The following is a 22438-nucleotide window of genomic DNA, read 5'->3' as shown; positions in this document are numbered from 1 at the left end:
AAACTCCAGTATTGTGCTTCAGCTTCTCAGAAAGGCCAGTGAAAGAAACCTGAGAAAAACATATTACTGAGGTTGAGGTTGAAAAGAGTGTGTGATTGGCTCTTTATAGACTGAGCTGCTTCAGATAAAAAGGGTAACATATAGTATCAGAGGGAGTTAAAATACCCTTTAAAAAGCAAAAGAAAGAGAGAAAGAAAACATCATCTGGCATCTGGCTTGGACTCTTGCGACATATTTCACACATTGCAGAGACATGGCGTAGCTCTACGTGCTCTGCGTAGCTGTGAAACGGCGGTGGTCCAGAGCCTCTGAGGCTGCATAGACCCCTGCATTACTACAGAGAGGGACACGTCACTCTGATGCTAAATTAAGTCCAGAGCAGGAGATACTGTATAGCCTCAGTGGAATAAATGGCTTCAATGAGGTAATGAAGACTTGGGGGAATAGATGGATCCTCAACCTCGCGTTTTCTTCATCCCTTTGCCTCTCAGTGTGTATATTTTCTTGTGTATATATGTGTGCCCACGTATTGCACTGGTGTGGTCATGTGCACGTGTGTGCGCTCTCTGTCTCGGTCAGTTTATTTGCCTCTGATGAAGAGACCATATAATGTTATTTAGAGAGCTGAAGCGGCCTCAGTACGACAGTAGAGATCCGTAGTCCATCTCATTATAAGTGCAATTAGCAGAGAGAGGACTCTTGACCAGACGTAAGTGCACTTAATGAAACACCCAAGACCCTCTTCAATAAACTTGCATTTTTTTCCAGCCGTTTTGGTCCTTCACCAAGACAGTCGCAAGGTGACTATTATTCAACAGAGAAAAGATTACTGAAAAACTTTACAAGCTATCCTGACACACAATGTTGATTACTGTCCCTCATCCCACCCTGTTCCTGAATAAGGCCTGGTGATATTCTGCATGTACAAATACAACATAAACTAGATTTTTGTCATTGATAACGATTCCCAGAAAAAGACCAAAACCAACAATTAATTGAGAGTCTGTGGAGCTAAAGCCTGATACAGTTTATTCCTCCGTGCCATAGACCTCCATTTTATTAAAGATGTACAGCCAAACTGTTGCAGTTGGTGACAAATTCCTTCATTACAATGAAAATAGGCATTGTAGTTTATTTCTAGTCAATCCCAAATAACCGTCCTGCTGTAGTAAATACTCACCAGGCCACCAAATGTGTATTAATCCACAGCTGAAAATAGTCCCCCTTAAATTGCTTATGACTGTTTGAGTAATGTTTGCTGAAAACTTCAGCGCCCATCTGTTTAGGAAATTACTGAGCACTTTTTAAAAAATGAAGCTAGAAACATATGAGTCATTTTTAACCTCTTCAGTGGGAACAAATGGGCTCGGTGCTGACAGCCACAGACGGGGTTGGGAAGTTGGAAAGTACTGAATGACAAACTAAGGCTGTGCTCAAACTTGCTTAAGCCCTGCTTGAAGCCAGGGATGTAGCGGGGTGCCAACACACATGACGACGGCAAAACAACAACAACACAGGGTCATGCAGCTAAAGAGGAGAACTCTGAATTTGTGTATTTTGAATAGATTTTGACTGTGGCAGTGCAGTGGAGAGTATTTACAGCAAGCATCGAGCTCTCGGTGGCAGTTGACTTTGTAAGAGTGAATTGAATAATTACAGAGGATGTAAATAGAGCTTGTGTTGGCTTGCATCACCTCTGCTGAAGAGTCATTATAGCTGCGTGATGTCTGATCACCTGACTGAACACAGCCGTGTCACACAGCTCTGACTGACACATCAGGATGATGTTCATCCAAAAACAATGCCGGTGCAGCTGATTTGAAGCTGTGTTTTTCTTTAGACTGCTGGCCATCCACTCACCAGCTATATTTTTAGTCTTTATTTAATAAGAGTAAACGAAAGGCGAGTATGGAGTTCAGTCTTGAACCAGTGAGGACACACATGCAGTTTCAGAGGCTTAACAATCTTCATCGTTCACTGAATTTGGCCACAGCTACAGATATAACAGAATGATTTGCTTCAACCCAGAGGGTACTTTTGTAAAGTCAACAATCGAATTTTCTTTTCCTCTGCTGCCTTTTATTGTATGAAAAGGTCACCTGCAATGAAATTTGAATAGCAGCTTCTTACTGTGTTTTCGGCTCTGGACACTGAGACGTGTGAGGCAGTTGCTGATTTGCTGCTGTGATGTTTCGGTCTGTTTCGGCGAGGGTCCTTCAGCTGGACAGACGTTGAACATTAAGACCAAACACCATTTCAGCCGAGGATTTTTCTAAATCACAGGGTAACACCGGAGAAAGTGCCCTTATTTTGTCACTTGTTTCCAGAAACGGTTGTAGTTGTATTCTTATACCCACACAAAGCGTTTATCATAGGAAACGTGTGAGGTGGATGTGTAGGAGAACCGTTCTCATGCTAATAAGTACATTTTTGAATTATTGATGACTTATTGTAGTTGTGACAGTTAACAGAAATGTCAAACATCGTCACCTGTTGTGGCATCTCTCCAGGGGATAACTAGACCTTTAAATGAAAGGAAAACACTCAGCTCTCAAGGATTTTCCTGCTTTGCCAATGCCAGGTCACACTGTGACAGTATATTGGAGCTGGAACGGCGTTAAAATGCCTTTCATAGTTTGTTAAAGCACACTATTATTTGTTGGTTTGTTATCATTTAGACATGAAGTCTTGTGCAGTGTGTGCTTTAGTGGAGTTGACAAAAGTACCCCTCTTACCTGTGACTGACCACCCACTGAATGTAAAGGGGCTCCTTAATAGATATGCCTGTCAGCTTATGTTATCCACAATGCCTTTCAAATGCTATACAGCACAGCCCACCACATCAAGTCTCCAGGGATATAGTACAGCCTGATAACGATGGCCTACGTGTGTTTTAAATAGCGTGGCAGATTCAGTTTTAACGTCTCAGGCTGCTGCTTGGAGCCACTGCAGTATATACACTACAGTCTGTCATCCCCGGCAGTATTAACCATTAAAGCCTTCACATATTCATTACTGTGGGAACTGACGGGACACGAGCTGATCGCTGCTCATGGTTCACGGCTTGATTGATCATGTGGAATCTTTATTGGCAGATTAGAAGTCCACGAGTGTGAGTGTGTGCGGCTATGCGTCTCAAGCAGCTCCGCTTATTCTATTGGTGGCTTGTGCCATTTGACAGAGTGCCGTGATCAATGCTCTCTGTAAATGTTAAGTGTGCTTCTCTCTTATTGGCATGATCCAGCTCGACCCAGAGACCACTGTGTGCACATGAACCTGATGTGTGTGTGTGTGTGTGTGTGTGTGTGTGTGTGTGTGTGTGTGTGTGTGTGTGTGTAATTGAGCATGCATGGGTATGTAAGGGCAAATGCGTCTTTTCATGTTGAAAAAGCAGAAGCCATGCGCACCATCAGGAGGGCACAGATGCTGTCTGACCAGAACTGTTGCTTGACCCGCCGTGCGCACATTAAACCGTTTGCACAGCTCAGTGTTCATGCATGTGGGTCTTTATCGGAGCAGCGGGTCCAACATTAGTCATGTCTGCGGTAAATTACTGGATACAAGCCATGCACACATGTGGGTGTTTTGTGTAGCCGTTCATCGCCACTTATGCATGTTTTCCCTATGCTGCATATGTCATTGTAATTGCTGTGTAAGTGCTGTAATGGACTCAGGAGGGCACATAAATTCATGAGTCAACTCGGATTTGTTGGTGCAGTGTTAGCTGGTTTACTTCTGAGTATATGATCCACTCTTGACAGCCCACATTTAAATGTTATTAAATGGGGGCTATTGATGACAGTGGAGACGTTTTATGTAGCTCTGATGAGTCCAAATGTCACAGCAGCTCCCGCTCAGCCTGTTTGCTGGCAGGATGCTCCCTCCATCGTGTTATTTCTGTTTATTTGCCTGTAGCCCTTTTGGAGATTCATTTTTAATGTGAGGTACACTAAAAGGCGGAGCAGTGGATCATCTCTATCTGCAGGAGTGCATTAACTCACCTCGTATGTGTCTATGTGGGTGTGCATGCACACGTTTGTGTGAAGGCGCCATGCTATTTATTTTATGTTACGAGCGTTTTATTTTTGTCAGCGAGAGTCGGGTGCAGCCATATGCGCCAGCTTGAATAAAAGTAAATTGTGTATTATTAGGAGAGGACACGCACTCCATGCAGTGTGCTGCATGAATTAGCGCGAGCGTGCGAGTTGTGTGTATCTTCCTGTCCATCAGGGTGCTATGTGGAGGCATATTTGAATTGTTACTATGGAAACGGAGCGCTGCTGTTATACAGAAAGGCATATCCGAACGGGTCTCTGTCTCTTCCTGCGCCCTCGTTCACTGTCACACTTCTCGTATTATTTTGAAGGATTTTTTTTCCGGTAGTTTCCCTCCGGTGTTGCCTCTCAGTAGATTCTTCAGCCCTTTTGCAGGATTTCCGTCCTTTTTGTCTTGTGGATTGAGACGGTCTCTTTTTTCATTAGTTTTCTTTAACCTCCTCCCCACCCTTGGCTCTTCCTCTCTCACCCTGTGCTAATCATGTCCTCTTTTCATCTTTCTCTCAGCTGTGTTGCCCTTCCACACCTCCCTCCCTCCCTCTCTCTCCCTCACTCCCTCCTCTTGGTTTCTTATTGCTGTTCCTTCCTCCACCTCCATCTCTTTTGTGTATGTCTCTATTTATTCTCTCCCTCGCCCCACTCTTCTCTCTTCTCTTCTCTTCTCTTCTCTTCTCTTCTCTTCTCTTCTCTCTGCTGCCTTCCTCCCACTCGTTTCCTCCTCCTCCTTCTCCTTCTCTTTCTCTCTCTCTTGGCTCCACTATGGCGCCCCCGTGGAGAATTCAGCTCGTTTACAATTAGCATATGTGCACCTGCAATTAAGCCTGACAAACCTCTGGTAATTAGACCTTTTAGACAAACTGCTTTTTACATGAAGATCACATTTCCTCCTCTTCTGGTTTTCCACGCTGTCCGGCCTCTTCGCTTCGTGCTCGCCCGGCTCCACGGATTACTCTTTGCTTTCTGCCGCTGCTTTCTACCTCTGTCATACTTCAGTTCTCCCCACAACTTCTCTCTTTGTCTCTTGTTTTGTTTGGACTTCTTGTTTTCGGCGCTGACTGGATCGGCTCCACAACACCTGGGGTGCTTGATAAATAAAAGATTAGCAAAGGTGTTGTGTGAGCAAAGAGGAGGAACGAGTCTTTTGCTCTGCCCTTCATTTATCCCTCTCCTAAAGTGTTCCTCTGTGCTTAATTTAGAATATGAGCATGAACATATACTCATTAAGATTCCTCGTCTTTATCTATGCAGAAAATATGCCCAAATTTGTACTCCTGATACACTTGAACGTGTGTGCACTCACACACATACACACCACAATTTTCACATCAGGCTATGACTAATTGTGTTTCTCCGAGCCTGTCACCTCCCTCTGCTTACATCTTTCACTCCGCCTCTCTCGTTCTCTCTCACTTTCTGTTTCCTCCACAATCTCTCCTTGATACTCTACTCCACTGCTCTTTGTATGGCTGCTAATGGAGGAGCAGTGAATAATAGCAGAAATAGTAAATAATAGGTCTGCAGTTGACTTCAAAGAGCTGTGAAGAGATCTCAGAAGGTTGGAGGGAGCTGCTGAACGAAAACAGGTTTGTAGGGTAGAAGGGAGAGAAGAGCAATGAAAGCAGCGTGGAAGGGGGAGAGAGGGGGAGAGAGGGGGAGAGAGGGGGAGAGACGGAGAGAGACGGAGAGTCAGTCTGAGCGTCTAATGGTCACTTAGCCTGGCAGCTAGTCCATGAAGCTGTGAGGCTGTCAATCTGTCAAAATGCACCCAGTGCTGTCCCGAGTCCACACACACACACACACACACACACACACACTCCTCACTCTCTCTTTCCCGTTCTGTCTTTGATGTGTGCCACAGGGTTCCTCCAAGGAAGGCACAGCACAGTATAATGGATGTGGCGTTGTCACTTGATGCTCTATGAGAGCTTGCAGGCGTCTCTCAGCGTGCGGTGTGATACCCGGCTATGTGGGTCACTTAGTTTGGTAATTAAAGGGTTGACTCATCAGTATCTTTTAAGATCCAATACTGGATTTTTAAAATTCTCTTTATTAGTGCTATACATAACATCGAGCCAGCAGCGATGGTGTAATCACAGAATATTTTTTCACTTAGTGAAAGTGGGTGGATCCATCAGATGAGGATAAAAAGGGAGAAGATAAAAGAAAAAGAAATTACAGAATGAATAATTTCACATGCACATGAACATATATTTAAAAATAGAGCTCTGTTTTTAATTTCAGCAGACTGATTCAGCCAAAGTGGTCTCAGGGGCTGACGTACGAATAACATACGACTCACCAAAACATTTCACGTCATTTAACGCCGTCTGCAGTTTATGAGTTCTGCATGTGCAGGAAAGAATCAAGTCAGGTGACCTTCGTCATATATCTTCCATCTGTGTGTACTGGCCCACGATATCCACCCAGCAAAAGGCTGGACTTTAAAGTGGAAATGTTGACTCTCAGCTGTTTGTGGTCATTAATGTTTGAATGTTTTTCACTTTTGTCCAAATCTGAGGTGTTACAGAATTTCCCTCTGTCTCTCTTTTCCTCTCCTTCCCTCCAGGGACAGCATTTACACTCCTTCACAATGCTTGTCAGCCTCCGCCCTTCTCCCTCCTGTCCTCAGGACAAGTGCTTCACCTTATCGTCCTCCCCCCATCCTCCTCCTCCTCCTCCTCCTCCTCCAGACCAGCCCTCTCATCATCTTTATTCTCAGCCTCGGATGACCCTCCCCTTCCTCCCCATGTTCTTCACTCTGCTCCTTGTCTCCATACTCCTCTTGCCAGTCTGCGAGTCTCGCAGGGGTGGAGGTCCAGGTTCAGGGCCTGGAGGTGCCTCAGGGGGACAAGGTGGCCAGAGGGGAGGCGGCACCCAGAGGGGTGTTGTCATTCCTCCTCAATACTCTCCTGGCTTACCGGCTCTTCCCCCAATCAGTCCCAAACAGATCAGCTCACTCAGTATTGCTGTCATCCTGGTGGGCAACTCTAGTGAAGTAACCCTGGGGGTTGGGCTTGAGAAAGAGGACTTCCTCCACATCCCTTACCCTCCAAAAGTCGAGGTGGTCACCATGAATGAGACCGACCCCAAGAGCATCATCAATCGGATCTGCGCACAAATGACGAGGAACTCTCTGCAAGGCGTCGTGTTTGGTGACGACACGGACCAGGAGGCCATCGCTCAGATCCTGGACTTCATCTCTGCCCAGACACACATCCCCATCCTGGGCATCAGAGGAGGCTCATCCATGGTCATGGCTGCCAAGGTAGGAAAACTTGTTTTTTTTATATGAAATTGTGAACTGTCTGTAATTTGACCTCACTGCACAATCATCAGGACCAAATATCGGCTGAATGGTGAAGTCGGAATTTCCTCTTTTTTTTTTCTTTTTCTTTTTTTGAGTTGTTGCTTCTTCATCCGACGATAATCACAATAATATTTCATGGATGTGATTTCCAAAGCTTATTTTAAAATACTTAGCATGAAGAATGTAGCACCTGGGCGGGTCTCTGGATTAAATTTAACAGCCACCTTAAAGAACCTGCAAAATCATGTTAACTGCAACAGTTTCAATCAAGAGTCAAGCAAACAAATAGCTGAATCATTTATTGCTAAGATAATCTACGTGCTTATTTGGGTGACAAATCCATAAAAGACATCATAATAGTTTTATTTAGGATATTTAGTACAAGCTTTTGGGATTCGTTTAAGGTAATAAGGAAATGGAGAGAATAATGCATCAGCCTCACTCCACTCAGTGCTGCTTCTCATTCTAACTCAGCCTCTCCGCTGATTGATTTTCCTGTTAATTGACCTCCTCTGTGAGCCTGACATCATATTGAAGCTCCTGACAGTGAGTCGACTCAACTCTGAAAGGACTCACAGCATGAAACAAAGGAGTACATATCAAGTAAAAAAAAAAACATCTCTGTGGGATCAGGATACAAGAGGGTTGGCATAAACCGGGCTACACGAGGAGAATCTATGATCCAGAAGTGGAACAATAGCTTTGAAACGTATCCTTAAATAATGTCGTGTAAACAGGCTTAGCAGTGTTTAAGTCCCTCACAGAAGAATGACAGAATCCATACGGTGCTGAGTATGGCTTTTTGTTACGTCTTTGATGCTGCTTACGTATTGGAGAAAATGGGGCGTCGAATAAAGATCCTCTGCATTTACCTTTTTGGTTTTGGCAACGTCCAACGTTTGAATGCTTTTTCAAACACTCTGTAAGGTGAAAAAGGTGGCAGGAGGGTAAGAGGTAGGGATGCACGCGATCAGTCGACTAGTCGAGTAAATGTTACCCTGGCTAATCAGCGCTAATCAATGAGTTGGTTAAACGTATTATTTTATTAATATGCAATTTCAAGTTACAGGGTAATGTTTTGTTAGTGTTTTATTTTTTTACTGTTTTTTCCCCCCAATTTATTCAAATCTAATAATATTCCATGAAAATAATTCCTGATTCAGTCGTTATTCTGGCTCCACGTGCTGTTTCCCACGTCTGCCTCTCCTGATTCTGTGAATTAACGGTTTATTGTGATCAAACCGGAGTAAGTGTTGATTGTTGGAACAGTGGAAGATGAACCAAGATGGTGTTGGTGAGTTTCATTTTGTGTGTTTTACGGTGATAAAATTACTGTTTCTGTAAATGGAGTCTGGTAGCTCTTGTGGGAAGAAAGAGGATCTTGCTCTCTAATGAAAAGGTCTATCTCTAGATCATTTCCATTTAGAACAACAGTCTGAGCCTGTCACTGGTGAGAACAAACACTTTTAGTCGATGTACGTTGCTGGTGACGAGGCGTTACATTGCAGTCTGTTTTTGGGGTCCATAAATAGAGCTAATATTTAACTGGAGTTTGTCCCGTTTGTCCGGGACAGTGAAATCTTCCAGGACATGTGGACCAGCACCAAGTCTTTCTAACTGAAGCCCTGATGCTCAGTATAAAGTGCCACACATTTCACATTTAAAATACCATTTGGTTATTGAAAAATGGTTTCAAGTGGTTTTTATACACATATTTTTTAAGACAGTGTGTAACTTCTACATGAAATCAGGTTCAATTTTACCTGATTTCTGAGTGTCTTCTTACTTTTAAACTACTTTCTGTGTAAACATCAGGTGAATTCGTTATTATGAACCCAACCCTACTGAGAGGACTTTAATGCTTTTTTAGTAAGTGGACCTTGCTGTATTGTGCTATAGGCTGGTGAAGAGATAAAAACAGATATTTAACAGTGGAAAAACTTGTAGTCCAACATCTTAATCTCCAAACTAAACTCAATTTGATTTAATTACAGAAATTCAGAAAACTGTCTAAAATAATTCAGATTCAGGGCTTCAGTGTCCATCACATTAATTTGTCTTTGGCTCATAACACATAACACTGTAGACGCGAGTGAAAACGTGCTGGATAAATGTAAGTGCTGTGCAGGAAGCAGCAACGAGCACAGCGTGCGAGCTCTCATACTCCTTCACTGCTTGTTCATAATGTTAATGGCAGTTGGAATTCATGTTTTTTTGTTCGACTGACTTTGAACAAGAAAATCCTCTATGAATTTTCACAGACTTGGTTTACTGTAGGAATAGGTGCTTGCATTGTTTTGGTCATTGTTGGTTTTACCTTGTCCATCCACCATAGTGCTTGATACAAAGGACTCTATGTTGTCATGAGACGTGTTATTGCAGGAAGGAAAACATCTCAAACACAAAGTAATTAATGGTAGAAACTTCATTCTTACCCGGCAGTTTATTCCTGTTGAGTCCCAGATCTGATTAGACTTTGGAGACCTTGCTGCATAAATCTGCATAATAATGGTGATTAGATAGGTATTTCTCTAATTAAAGCTTTCACATTAATGGAATTCATGTGTAATGTTGAGACACGTATCTCAACAAACATATTTAGCAATGTTGTTATCAACTTACTAAATGTCCTAATTAGAACAACTGCTCGTTTGATAATCTGCAGCAGTTATAGTGGATAAAAAGCAACTTTTTAGAGGTCATGATTTGGAAATCAGATCTACCAGTTTACCTGTTGCGTTGCGAGGCAATGTCTCTCAACTTGAACAAAGAAGGAATCAAATGAAAGCTCCAGTTTGAGGAGAACGGCATTACTGTCCACTCACAATGCCCACAGCGCCTTCTGTTCTTCTCTTCCACAAAGGAGTGTCGAATATGCACATCCAGTGGTGGACAACCAACTTGATGGAGTGATGATACTGCAGAGATAAAGAAGGAGAAAACAAGAGAATAAACGTGCGTGTGTGTGTGTGTGTGTGTGTGTGTGTGTTTGTGTGTGAGAGAGAGAGAGAGAGAGAGAGAGAGAGAGAGGGTGAAGGTTATGAAATAACACAACTTGTGTGGGTGTGAAGGAGGAAGAGGATTTTGCTCAGCATATAATTACCACATTTTACAGCTGACAGAGAGACAGAGGGCACAAACTGAGAGTGACAAGGGGGAAAGTGAGGATAAGAGCGTAGCAGACACGCAGAAGCTCTGCTGAGGGAATACAGCGCGTAAGAGACGAGCTGGAGGGAGGGGAGGCCGCCTGCGCTAGACATTCGATGCTCACTTTTTGAGGAAATCTCTGCGTTTCCGCCCCTTGTTCTCACTGATCACCATTCAGCTGGCTCGGTCTCCTCGAGTCTTCACTCTTCCTCTGTTACGCATGTCCTTAGACAGTCACACACACACGCAGAGGGACAGGTTGGATGTGGTGGACACGGTTGGCATGGCAACCACTTGCTTATAAATTTCTGTCTCCATACTGTATGAAAGCAGTTCAGAGAGGGAAAGAGAAAAGACATGATTATTTCTGAGTCTGACATAAGCAGTGCCAGCCGAGAAAAGGGATAATGCCCGAGTCATGGAGGGGGTCGGGGATGAGGTCTGGAATAGATGAATGAATAGATTAAAGTGTAAAAACAGAGGTGGACACACAGGCAAAAAGGAGTCAAAAATAGGGATGTGAGATGGAGGGCGGGGTGGGGGGTGCAGAGGTGAAATGCATTTCACTGCATAGTGGTGTGTTTCTATGTGCTTTTTGATGTTTTATTTACAACTTTTCAGTCACACAAACCAAGAGAAACATCAAAATGTAGTGAAAACCTGAACCCTGCCGTCCATACCCATATCCACACCGATAAAAACAAACAAACAAAAAAACCTATGTAACCTTTTTGATGATCGATTAATCGTAAACTCATGAACTCATTTTTTTAGGCCCGTTCAAATACAAATATTTGCTGTTTTTCATAGCTTTCTGTGTTAGTAAGTTGAATATATTTGGATGTTGGACTCTTGATAATTGGCAGTTTTAAGACTTCATCCTGGGCTTTTATTGCACACTGGAACACCTCTTGATAGTGAATGTGATTAAAGGGTTAAGGTTAGGATTAGGACTGATCTTTTAAAGACCATCTTCCATCTTGGTGAACGATAAAGTTGTATTCTGCTCTAAGCAAAGGAATTAAAAAGAGCGACATGGAGAGGCAAAGGGCTGTGTGGGTGAGGTGGAACGTGAAGGCTGCAGAGTCGAGGCAGGGAGCTGGATGAACTTGACTGTGTGCACACGTTTGTGTGCGTATGTCTGCAAAAGAGCAAGTGAGTGATTTTCAAGTAGCAATAATTCAATTCCCTCCAGGCTGCCAAGTTCATTCCTTATCAGTCCACAATTACGTCTAATCTAGTGTGCTCTGAATCCACCTGAAGTCCTTAACTTCAGGCTTCTGTGTAGAGCGAACCACTTGATCTCTCAATATCTTGTCACTCAGCAATTTGGTTTCCATTGAGAGCGACACTGAACACACATGTCCTTTTTATGACTTTTGGTCTTTAAGCTGTATTATTCCTCATACTTCACAGTGTCAGTAGAGACGGTGCAGCCATGTAAAAAGGCCCAATACCTCGCAGCACTCCTGGCTTTCCTTTCCTTTCCTTTCCAGTAGCCCATTATAATGAATCAGTGACAGCTGCAGGTAGGCCCATTATGCAACAAACAATTTGCACGCTTCCATTTAGCCATTAATTCACTCCGTGCCATGTGTCGGTATTGGCATAATAGGACAACAGAGTTGGCCCCGGCCCGCACTCAACTGCGGCTCTGGAGACTAATGAGGTCTTCCAGATCTATTGTTGGGACTTAAGCTGTGCGTGTTCGTGCTTTTGTGCACACATGTCACCGTGCATGTGTGTTAACACGTCGAGCACGCTGGTGTTCAATGATAATAGCCTCTTTGCCTGTGTTTGGGGAGATTACAGCTGTTGTTTTCGCTGCAAACAAGGTGCCTAGAGGCACACAGCATCCTTATACCATTTCTCATGATCGTTCCAGCCTCCTTAAAGTAGATTTTTCCCCCCGGGATTTTGTGGTTCCATTCAACACGACCTACGAGTTCTTTAACCATGCAGGGGTTTCAAAATTCCTACTTGTTTAATATAGACCTCCCTTGGGGTGAAAAACTATCTGTCAGGTTGTCAGTAGTAAAACTCATGGATGAATGGACCGCCGTGTCGCGGCTCTCTTGTGGTGTGATTTCTCCAATCGAAAAGAAAGGCAAAATACTGAGTACAAGAAGAACAAACAGCCATTGTGCTGCTTTAGAAAAGACTCTTTTTTTCTATAGACATAGCACTGCCTGTCAGTGAAAACTGATTCAGCGCTCCCTGATTGATTACTACAATTATACACCCTCTCTATCTTAAAATAGGCATCCCATTTGCACAGACATGTGTGAGGCCTTCTCGTAAAACAGCCTAAGGAAGTAAATTACTTTGCGGACCTGTTTGGCCACTAATACCTACATTATCTGACATTAGGCAGACCAGCTGGTAGCTGCACAGCGATACGTAGGTCGTGCTAATCTGTTGCAGCTGACGTGATTGTTTGAGCCAAGGGTGCACTCAAGTTTTCTCATCGTGTTCTTCTCATTCCCAATTTGTGGTTTTATGAGTCCCCTCCTTTCATCCTGCATGCATCATGTATGCCATTATTCTTGCTGGTTGTACATGAGGGGATCATTGACTGCCTCTGTAATGCCCCCTTTTGCAATTAGGACCAATCCCAAAAGACAAGGGAATTAAGGAACAAACTACAGTAATAAACTGCACACATGCATATTGCACCTCATGCAGATATTATCTGATATTGTTCTTCAGTGCTTTCGCCTCTGCCACTCTCATTCTTAAGCCCTATTTAGGGACAGGATTCATTTTCAAAAAAAAATGGATTAACACAGGACGTCCGTAATGTAAAAAGCCAATTTGCTCACCCAGAGGCTCCGTTTGTGTGTCATCACTGCAGCAAAATGCTCCACACTGTATGTCAAAGGCAACTTCCACAACTGATGCAGATACAGGACAGTGCTCTCACAGCTTTTATTTGTGACAAGAAATCCTTTTTTAGCTGATTTTACTGGACATGTTAGGATTACTTTGTAGGCATGAACAGTGAATACAATGACTGACCTGATTTGAATGGCACTTAAACAACAGACATGCTCCAGTAATGATTACTTCACCCATCCTCTCCCGGTAAAACTAATCCCATCCTATTAGAGCTTTAAACACACTTTCTTTCTCTCTCACCTCTTCTGACTTTGAGAGATACTATGGCAGTCAGCATTTGATTGATGTTCCTGTTTCCCAGGCTTTGTCATACTTGTAACTCTTTGAACGTGCGACAGATGGAGCCTGGGACAGGGAGGAAAATCTGCCCTAAATAAAATTCCTTCTGTTTTGTGTCACAAGTACTGTATGAGGACATGGATGTTTGTCTGTCAAAGCTAAAAAATCAAAAAACCCTCACACTAATCTGTGATGTCATCAACATAATCCTGTCAGTGAATGGAGGACAGTTTGTGAAGGATAGACGTCTGGCATTGATTTGTTGCACTCAAAAGTCCTGTCGCCCTCTTTCACACCAAATGTCCAATAAGATCGTCCAAAGTGATGGTTATGGAGTAGGTTGAGGGGAAATGGAGATGTTTCCGGGATGAAAGTGAAATGGCGACAGAGTGAAGATGTGGATGAGACAGCAGATGAGATGGCGGACGGTGACGACTCGACATCCAGATGAAGCTCTACAAAAAAAAAACAGTCCACACAAATATGCAGGACAATTACTGATCAGGGGTCCATTATAACGTCCATTAATACTTGCTCCAAAAAAAGTCCAAGCTCTATGATGTCCTTTTTTCCCTTTTCCTTTAACTCTCAACAACTACAGACACAATAATGCAACTTACAGTTTACCTCAAGGTGCATGAATTCAACATAACCTGTAAATGAAACACACCTCAACTTAGACCACAGATACATGTGTTGACTTTATGATCCAAACCATGATGCTAAAGTTTAATGAACAATTCTCAACATGTTAACTGACTGACTCTGTCTCCATCCACTCTTGCAATACAAAATTTGCCCGTACGAAAGCGTGTTTCGTGTTGTCATGGTTACGTTTAGGTGCTCAAAGCATTTGGGTAAAGTTAGAGAAAGATGGTGATCTTAGTAAAATTTGTCAAAAAAAACAAAGTTAAGCAGGTATAATGTTTGTGATGTTCACCATTTCAGTTTATGTTAGCATGCTAACATGTGCTAATTAGCACCAAGGCTAATGAGGCTGGTGGAAACATCACTTTTGCAGGCATTTGGTCTTAAACCAAAGTATTTGTAATCTGAAATATTTACTGAATATGTCAAAACTTTGACCTGCTAGCCAGAGGAAAAGTCAGTCCAACGTCAGCAGGGCTTCATGAGGGATCATGAGCGTCTCTTAAGGCTGTTGATGAATATTCTAAATATAATGTGTGATCAAGTTGTAAAAATAACTATACATTGTGAAACTTAGTATGACTGTGGGAAAAAAAAGCTGGACCACTGCTGCAGATGCACTGAACACACTGCATGACGGACAGGAGTCACAAATCCAGAGCTTCTGTTGTTTCTGATATATTTATGTCTCTTGGTCATAATGTCCACTGACAGTAACTCCTGAGTCAGATGTGACGCGACTCTGCTCAACACGCTGTTGCTCCTCTCCTGATTAGGTGAAGTAAAGGTTTACTGTGACCAAACCAGAGTTAGTGATGACTGTTGGAACAGTGGAAAGACAAACCAAGAAGGTTCGGTGAGTTTTATTTAGTGTTTTACGATGATAAAATGACTGTTTCTAAAAAGCTGCTGCAGCAGTGGTGCACACTTGCAGGATGAAACAGGGTGTTTTTGTTGTTCAATATCATGGTTAAACAAACTTTGTGCACTTCCTTCAGTGGGAAAATGTGCTGGTGAACAGAATCCATGCAGAAATTACTTTAACTCTTTAAAAACACGTTTCGGAAAATAGTACTTTAGAATTGATTCCATGGAGACAGACTGTGACTTCAAATCTCATGTCTTCTCATCATCTGGTGTAATTTCAGAAGTGACTTGACCCTTTGCTCATTATAGCCCATTCAGCTCCTCTGTCTCACAGCGTGTATACAGAAATCAAGTGAAGGGACGTCTTAAACTGTTTTTGAATGCGGCCCCACCCTCACCATCCCATGAATTCACTCTACACGCACACAATTAGCTTTTTTCCGCACTCCTTTTTTGTCCAATAAATTCCTAAGTTTTAATTGTGCCCTTCAAATGGACTGCAAATCCTCTGCTCTCCCTTTTCCTCTCTCTTTTTCCTCTTTCTCTCGCTCGTCTTTCTCTCCATATAATGAGTTCGTTTTATCAGCGGCTGTGCTGTGCGTGGACAGGATGAGTAATTTTGGAGATCACAGGAGACTTCTCCGCATTGCACTCAGTTACAACAGGTTGTCAGAAAGCTTTGGGAGCCTCACTTGCCTTCTCCCTGCCAGCAGCAACTTTTAACATCCCAGCATATGAGGCCTAATTACCCAGCTAATCTTATTTTGTGAGGTAAAGATGCCATATTATTCAAATGAAATGAGATTAACCTGTTGTGACACAGAGTCACAGTCGTGACTCCTCACCGGTGTTGTGTTTGAGACAAATTAAATGCAGACATATTCATCACCGGGATTCTGCCCACGAGAAAAACCACAGCGTAGCTAACTTATGTTTACTTTTACCAAAGAAAAGCAAAGACAGATGGAGTGAGATGTTGTCAATAGAGCCAAAAAAAACCCAAAAAACACTGCGCCTGCTTTTGTACTCATGGTTAATGGTCATCGAGACACTTTGACTTAGACTGCTAACCCGAGTCAGCACTGATTTCTTTTACCCATGAACATGATCATTCCCTCACCTTAATCAAATAGTACTTTCCTAAATGTTTGAGTGGCGAAACATAACCAAATCGTTGCCTGACATTCAGTTTCTTTGCCTGCTTGGAGACAGCGCACCAACATATAAACACAAAATTGACATATTCTTGCCTTATAACGTTGAAAGAGGGACAGTGTTAGCAAACGGTTGCTTATTTACACATTCAGAAGCAACATTAACATTCATCTGGAGTCGTGTTTCTGGCCATGTGATGCACGTGAAGTCCTTGCTCTGCTTTTAGCTACTGTGGTTCTGTCACAAGGGACGTCAGGTTAGGAAACACTTGAATGTGCTGTTTTTGAAAGCACCGGCATGCAACACATTTTGTTGTTTAGTTTAGAGGATTTGTTTTGATCGCTGACGGACAAAGAATTTGTTCCCGCGGCTTTGAAAAACAGGCATTGATCGGACTGAGTGATGGACGGTTGTGTTTTGTGCGATTCTGTTTATGTGCCAGTCACAGCAGCTGTCTGTGCTGGTTTAAAATCAGACCATCGAGCGATCGCCAGTGGGACTGAACACATTAATGCTGACAGATGTCTTAGTCATGATATCATAGAGCATCTACCCGGTGAAGCCGAGGTGCTCAATATTAGAACCACTGTACAGTGAAGAATGTCCCAATCTTGTCGTATCACCAAGCAGCCGTATACTAAAGCCCAAAACTAATACATAGTCCACAATACATACCAGTAACAGTACGTTCAGATATAATATTCCACATTATAACACGATATTCTGGACCCATCCTCAAGGCAGTGCTGCTGCCTCGGTAAGTTCAAGATGACCCTCCTGTAATTTCCACCATTCGATGTCAGAAGGAGCTTAAACTTAAAACAAACTCTCACTCTGTTAAATCGTTTTTTCTGAGGCTGTTCATATTAGAGGGAGCTCTTGTGCCAGCGCTCATGACTTTGAGCTTCATCATGTAGTGGTTCTTATGTTTGGGGAATACAGAGAGAAAAAAAAAAAAACGTCAGCGAGAGATAAAAGATGCAAAGATAAGAGTCGATGCAGGAGAAAAAAATGTCACACAATGTGGTGGTTTTCATGGTTTTGCATCAGGCTGAGGAAGGGCTCTTAAATACGGAGCGAGCCGGCCGACTTGTGGGTATTTAATCCCAAACAGGCAGAAAGGTTGAGTTTGTTCTGATTGCATGGAGCCGAGGAGGACAGTCATTTACATTCATCAGTGAGCCTCCATTTATGGGACTGAGATAAGGACAAAGAGAGAGAGAGGGGCAACGCAGGGGAAAGACACAGAAGTGAAGTTTTGTTCTTATTGCAGCAGCATCCCACCACACTGCTGCTCCACAATCAGAGCTCATATTCTGCATATGTGTTTAAATTTTGACCACATTATGTACTCAAAGGGACATTTAAGTTGTCAGTATTCTGGACAACAAGCTGCGTAACGATGACAGTGTTTCTGAATTACCTCAAACATTTTTTGGCATTTCTATGCTGAAACTGTCGTCACATGTCGCCTGTCATATGCACTAGTTACCAGTACCAGTGTATCTGCTGATTTATCAGCACATATACTATAATTGGCGTATATGGGTATATAGCTGTATGAAAAAGCTGTTTATTGGGGCCAAAGGCAGAGAGCTGTTTATTAGAGCCGATAGCGCTAATACAAAGCTTAGCAGAAATACCAGAAAATCAAAAAAGGCAAAATCTAATAAATAATAAAATAATGTCCTGTTTGACTGAGGTGGAAAAGTTTACATATCACAAAAGAAAAATGAGGTTGATGCAAACAGATTTTGATTTTCGAACACACTTTGATGCTGCGGTACCTTGTTCTTGTTTTTGTTGTTGTTTTTCTTCTGATGTAACCACACCATTCGTGCCAGGCTGCCACGAGCTGTTACATCCCCCGACTACATCCAAAAGCCCAAAAGATAAAGAGGATAAGGTCAGGCGTATTGGTGTTTGTGTAAGCACCATAGCGGCTGATAAGAATCATACATGTGCATCAGAAAGGAGCTGAATAAATGTCACCTTTTCACATATTGAATATATTTCCATGAATACAAGGACTGATTCCTGAATTTTACCGATTTTTTTTTTAAAATTTGTATGAAAACTTCTTGAAAGAGCATCTTGTTTGTGAGCAGGTCCACCTGTGCGTCATGTTTTCCTTGGCTGCGTGTGTTCGTTTGCCCCGTCCTGTGTGCATTAGCGATGAACAGCAGGAAGTAATTTGTGTTGGTGACAGCTGCCGAATCACTCCAGCAGCATGGACTGACACATCCGACTCAGTGGTCTTTATCCATGGTGAGAGTGACGCTCAATGAGTGACACCTCCGCTGGCGCTCGTTCACTCACTCTTTTCTCTAATAAGCCTTGGCCTGATTCTCAGTACTCAGGCTACGCAGCACTCAGACCTCCTGCTGCGGTGTACAACGACGTCCGCTGACCATGAGTGGAGCCATCACGCTGTCACTGTGCACAGAGCTGAGTCTCCATACTGTTGCAGAGACAGCCATAGCTTATAAACTAACCGTAGCACATAATAGCTCATGTACTAAATATCACTTGCTTTCAACCCTGGGGGCTACTTTCTAATTTTAGTACAAGAGATTAATACAAGTGCACAGAAAACCTGAAATGCAGTTCACGGCAGCTCCTGCAGAGGTATTCTAACACCGAGGAAGTATGAGAGCCTGTGATGGAGAGGAAATCAGATTTTTTTATTTTCATCTAAAGTGATACCTTACACCTGCCTAACACCTTTTGAGAGAGCCGCGCTTGTGACAAATCAGGTTAGCTTGTTGTGTGAGTGACCAGTAGCTGAGGCTGATTACACCCAGGCGAAGGCAAGAGGTGATGTGCCTGTGCAGCTGTTAGCCCCTGCAGAGTGTTATCACACACAGCCCTGTTTACTCAACACACACGTGGAGAGTGCCAGACTCAAAACATTCAGCTGTGTGTATGGGCTGCCTGCCTCTCTTTTGCTATTCTTGGCTGTCTTTCTCTAATTTTCTTACTGTTTCCGTGGACTCCCCTCCGTCTCTCCCTCTTCCTCTCTATCTTTGTGCCACATCGTTCTCTCTTGGCTTTTCTCTCAAATCTCCCTCTCTTCCCCCCTCTTTTCCCCTCTTCTGTTGTGCATCAAAGTAAGCCGACGCTCTCCGGCAAGCACCGGCTCAAAGCTTACATTCTCACCCTTCAAAGCCACCGCTTGTGTATGAGTTAAGAAAAATGAAAAATCATTCAACGTCTTTTGCATTTTTGATATGCTGAGAGTGTAACTGGGGAATAATATGGATGTGATTCATCCTCCCTCAGTGACTGAGTGGATGCAAGACGTTAAAATAATATTCCATTATGTTCGCCATTATGCAGCAGGTGATACACCAATTTTCCCCCGTCTTTCACACTGAACGGTAGCTCTGCAACACCAGACCTCTTTTACACCAACAGAATAAGAAGCAGATCTGGTTCGTTCAAAAGCAACGCAGTTGGTGATAAACATCACAGGAAGATTACAAATCTAATCATGCTGGCCACTGACACCTGTGACCTTCTACAGCCTCATACATAGAAGCCTCTTGTAGGTTTCATGTCTCGAAAGTCACATGGGAGTCATTTGTTCCTGTCCCTGAAGAGCCCACAGCCAGATACACCAAAGAAGTCTTGAAACACTTGAATGAAATGAACACAAAGTTTGTTTATGTTGTGGATGTTACTCTGCCATAAATTAGGCAATGTGACAAGACATCTGACGTCATCGCTCAAGGTTCAAATACGTCTCGTTCTTCCACCAGCTGGAGAAACAATCAACCAATCAGAGATTTTTGATTTGGAGTTTTTTAGAGTTTTGTTTAAGAGTGATGATGTCATCTTCCTGCATAGCTAGCTGCTGAGCTACAACCCCGAAACAGAAAAATGGGCACAAAAATGGTGACAAGCACTGATGAGATTGTTACAGCTGCACAGGTTGAGCTACCGAAATAACAACTATGAAGTCCACATTTCTTTTACAGCTGCAACGATTAGTCGATTAACAGAAACTTGTCAACTACATTTTTCAAGCAGAAATGCCAGGAACTCCACGGTGCCAGACCCCTCCGGCCTAATATTCTCTGGTTTTAGCTTCTCACATGGGAGGATTTGCTGCACTTCTTTGTCATATATGTAACACAGTAAACCGAATATCTTTAGATTTTGCACACTTGTTTGGAAAAAACAAGCAAATTGCAGACCACAGGTGTGGAAAGAATTTCAATTTTGCAACTTTTTTCATTCGTTTTCTAGACTAAACCATTAATCAATTAATTATTAGAAAAAAAATAATTAGCAGATTAATCAATAGTGGAATAATCAGTAGTTAAATCCCAATTTCTTTAATTATTGTGAAAAATGTTAATTGTTTCTGGCAAACTCGAGCATGCCGGCTGAAAACTATGTGTACAGGATGCACACATAAAGCAACACTTGTAGGACAAAACTAAACTAAGTAATCCTGCATCTCAAACAGAACTGAGATAGCATGAACACAGTGTCGCTTTATGTGAAATGAAATGGAAAATTCATGCCAATAAATTCATGCATTGATTCATGAGTTTGTAATATATTGTATATGGTATAACACAATGAATTGATAGTTTGATTAATAGATCAGCAGAATATAAATTGACAACTATTTTGATGATGGCTTTTCCAGCTTTCAGATGCTTTTCCTTCACCTTACACAATAGTAGACTGAGTGTGTTTTGCCTCTGGCCTATTGATTGGACAAAACACGACATTTAAAGACCTTACATTGGACTGCGAGAAATTGTAACAGACATTTTTCAGTATTTTCTGACATTTTATAGACAAGACAAGTGATAAACAAAGTAGTAGCTGCAGCCCTAGTATGTTATTGTGCCTAAGGGGAGGGTGCGGTGGTGTTCAGGGACGTTTTGTTCTGATGAAGCACTGACATAACTCAGTCTCCGTTGTTGTGATGAGACCTCATTATGTTGAATCATCAGCCTTGTATGACAAAACAGCAGAGATGGTTGAAGGACATCAACACACGACTCGCACATGCAGTTCATTATAGACATGACCCCGCAGTCCAGTACATACTGTACAGCAAGTAGGACTTCATATACAGTCCAGTTCTGTCAGACCAGGTTAGCTTGTGTTATACATAGTGTGTGTGTGTGTGTGTGTGTGTGTGTGTGTGTGTGTGTGTGTGTGTGTGTGTGTGGATGAGTGGGTGGTCCCTGCCTGCGGACTGTCATGGTCAATGAGACAATATATGGAGAATTTGGCCCCTGCAGCCTAATCTGAGGGAAGTAATTTGAGATGTGAACTCACAGCAAAACTCAGCACCCAAGTACTGCTAATAATATCAGCAAGAAAATTTGTCACTTCTTTTCCCCAAAGGACCAAACCTACAAATGAGCTACCAGCATGAGGGGCCTGCAATCGAGCTTTTCTGATTGACCTCAGGTGTGTCAGCAGACAGAGACGCACTCGTCAATCTTCTCTCATATGAGTAACTGCAAATGCAGTCCTGATGCGTAACAATGGATATGTTCCTATATTTGTGTGCATACAGTGCAGCAGAGTGTAAGTAGGTATTTTTTTCACACTAATGGCATCTTTAGCAAGACCGTTTCTATGGAAACCGAGTTGCCACGGAAACACTGCATGTCTCTTTGAATTAGAAATGTCTTTCTCTATCCGTCACTCCTCCCCTCTCCACGTGTCTCTCTTTCACTTTTTGCTTCGGAGTCTTCTTCTTTTTGTCTTCGCCCGACTTTGACAGGCCAGCTGCTGTCAGTCAAAAAGTCTCGTGCTGTTAATGGAGACATGCATCACAAACGGAGGAAACGGAGGGATTTGCATCTGTGCTCTCCAAGAAAAAAAGAAAAAAAAATGAGGAGGGAGGGCATCTTTTTTGGAGGGCGAGGGGACTTTTAATCAAAAGCAACATATTGAAATAGGAAGGAAATGTTGAATGACATTTAAAAGATAATGATGACGAGGAGGATGCTGCGAACTGAAGAGCGGGAAGATTGAAGGAGGAAGGGAGGGCTACAAAGACAGAGAGGGAGAGAGATAGCTGATGAAAGGGGAAGGGAGAAGTGAT

The 22438-nt window shown here is 42.8% G+C and overlaps 1 protein-coding gene across 7 annotated transcripts in view; it reads left to right on the top strand.

The window, feature by feature from the left end:
• grin2bb (glutamate receptor, ionotropic, N-methyl D-aspartate 2B, genome duplicate b) overlaps positions 1–22438 on the top strand; it is a 91682-nt gene that overhangs the window by 13561 nt on the left and 55683 nt on the right. For all 7 annotated transcript variants that reach the window (XM_076729681.1, XM_076729684.1, XM_076729686.1 and 4 more), the window contains one exon: positions 6622–7320. In XM_076729681.1, the coding sequence (XP_076585796.1) occupies positions 6622–7320 (699 nt within the window). The remainder of the gene's footprint in view (positions 1–6621; positions 7321–22438) is intronic.

The sequence above is a fragment of the Chaetodon auriga genome, chromosome 4 (genome assembly GCF_051107435.1).
Source record: "Chaetodon auriga isolate fChaAug3 chromosome 4, fChaAug3.hap1, whole genome shotgun sequence".
NCBI classification, from domain to species: Eukaryota; Metazoa; Chordata; class Actinopteri; order Chaetodontiformes; family Chaetodontidae; genus Chaetodon; species Chaetodon auriga.
This window is presented reverse-complemented; position numbering and strand designations above follow the sequence as displayed.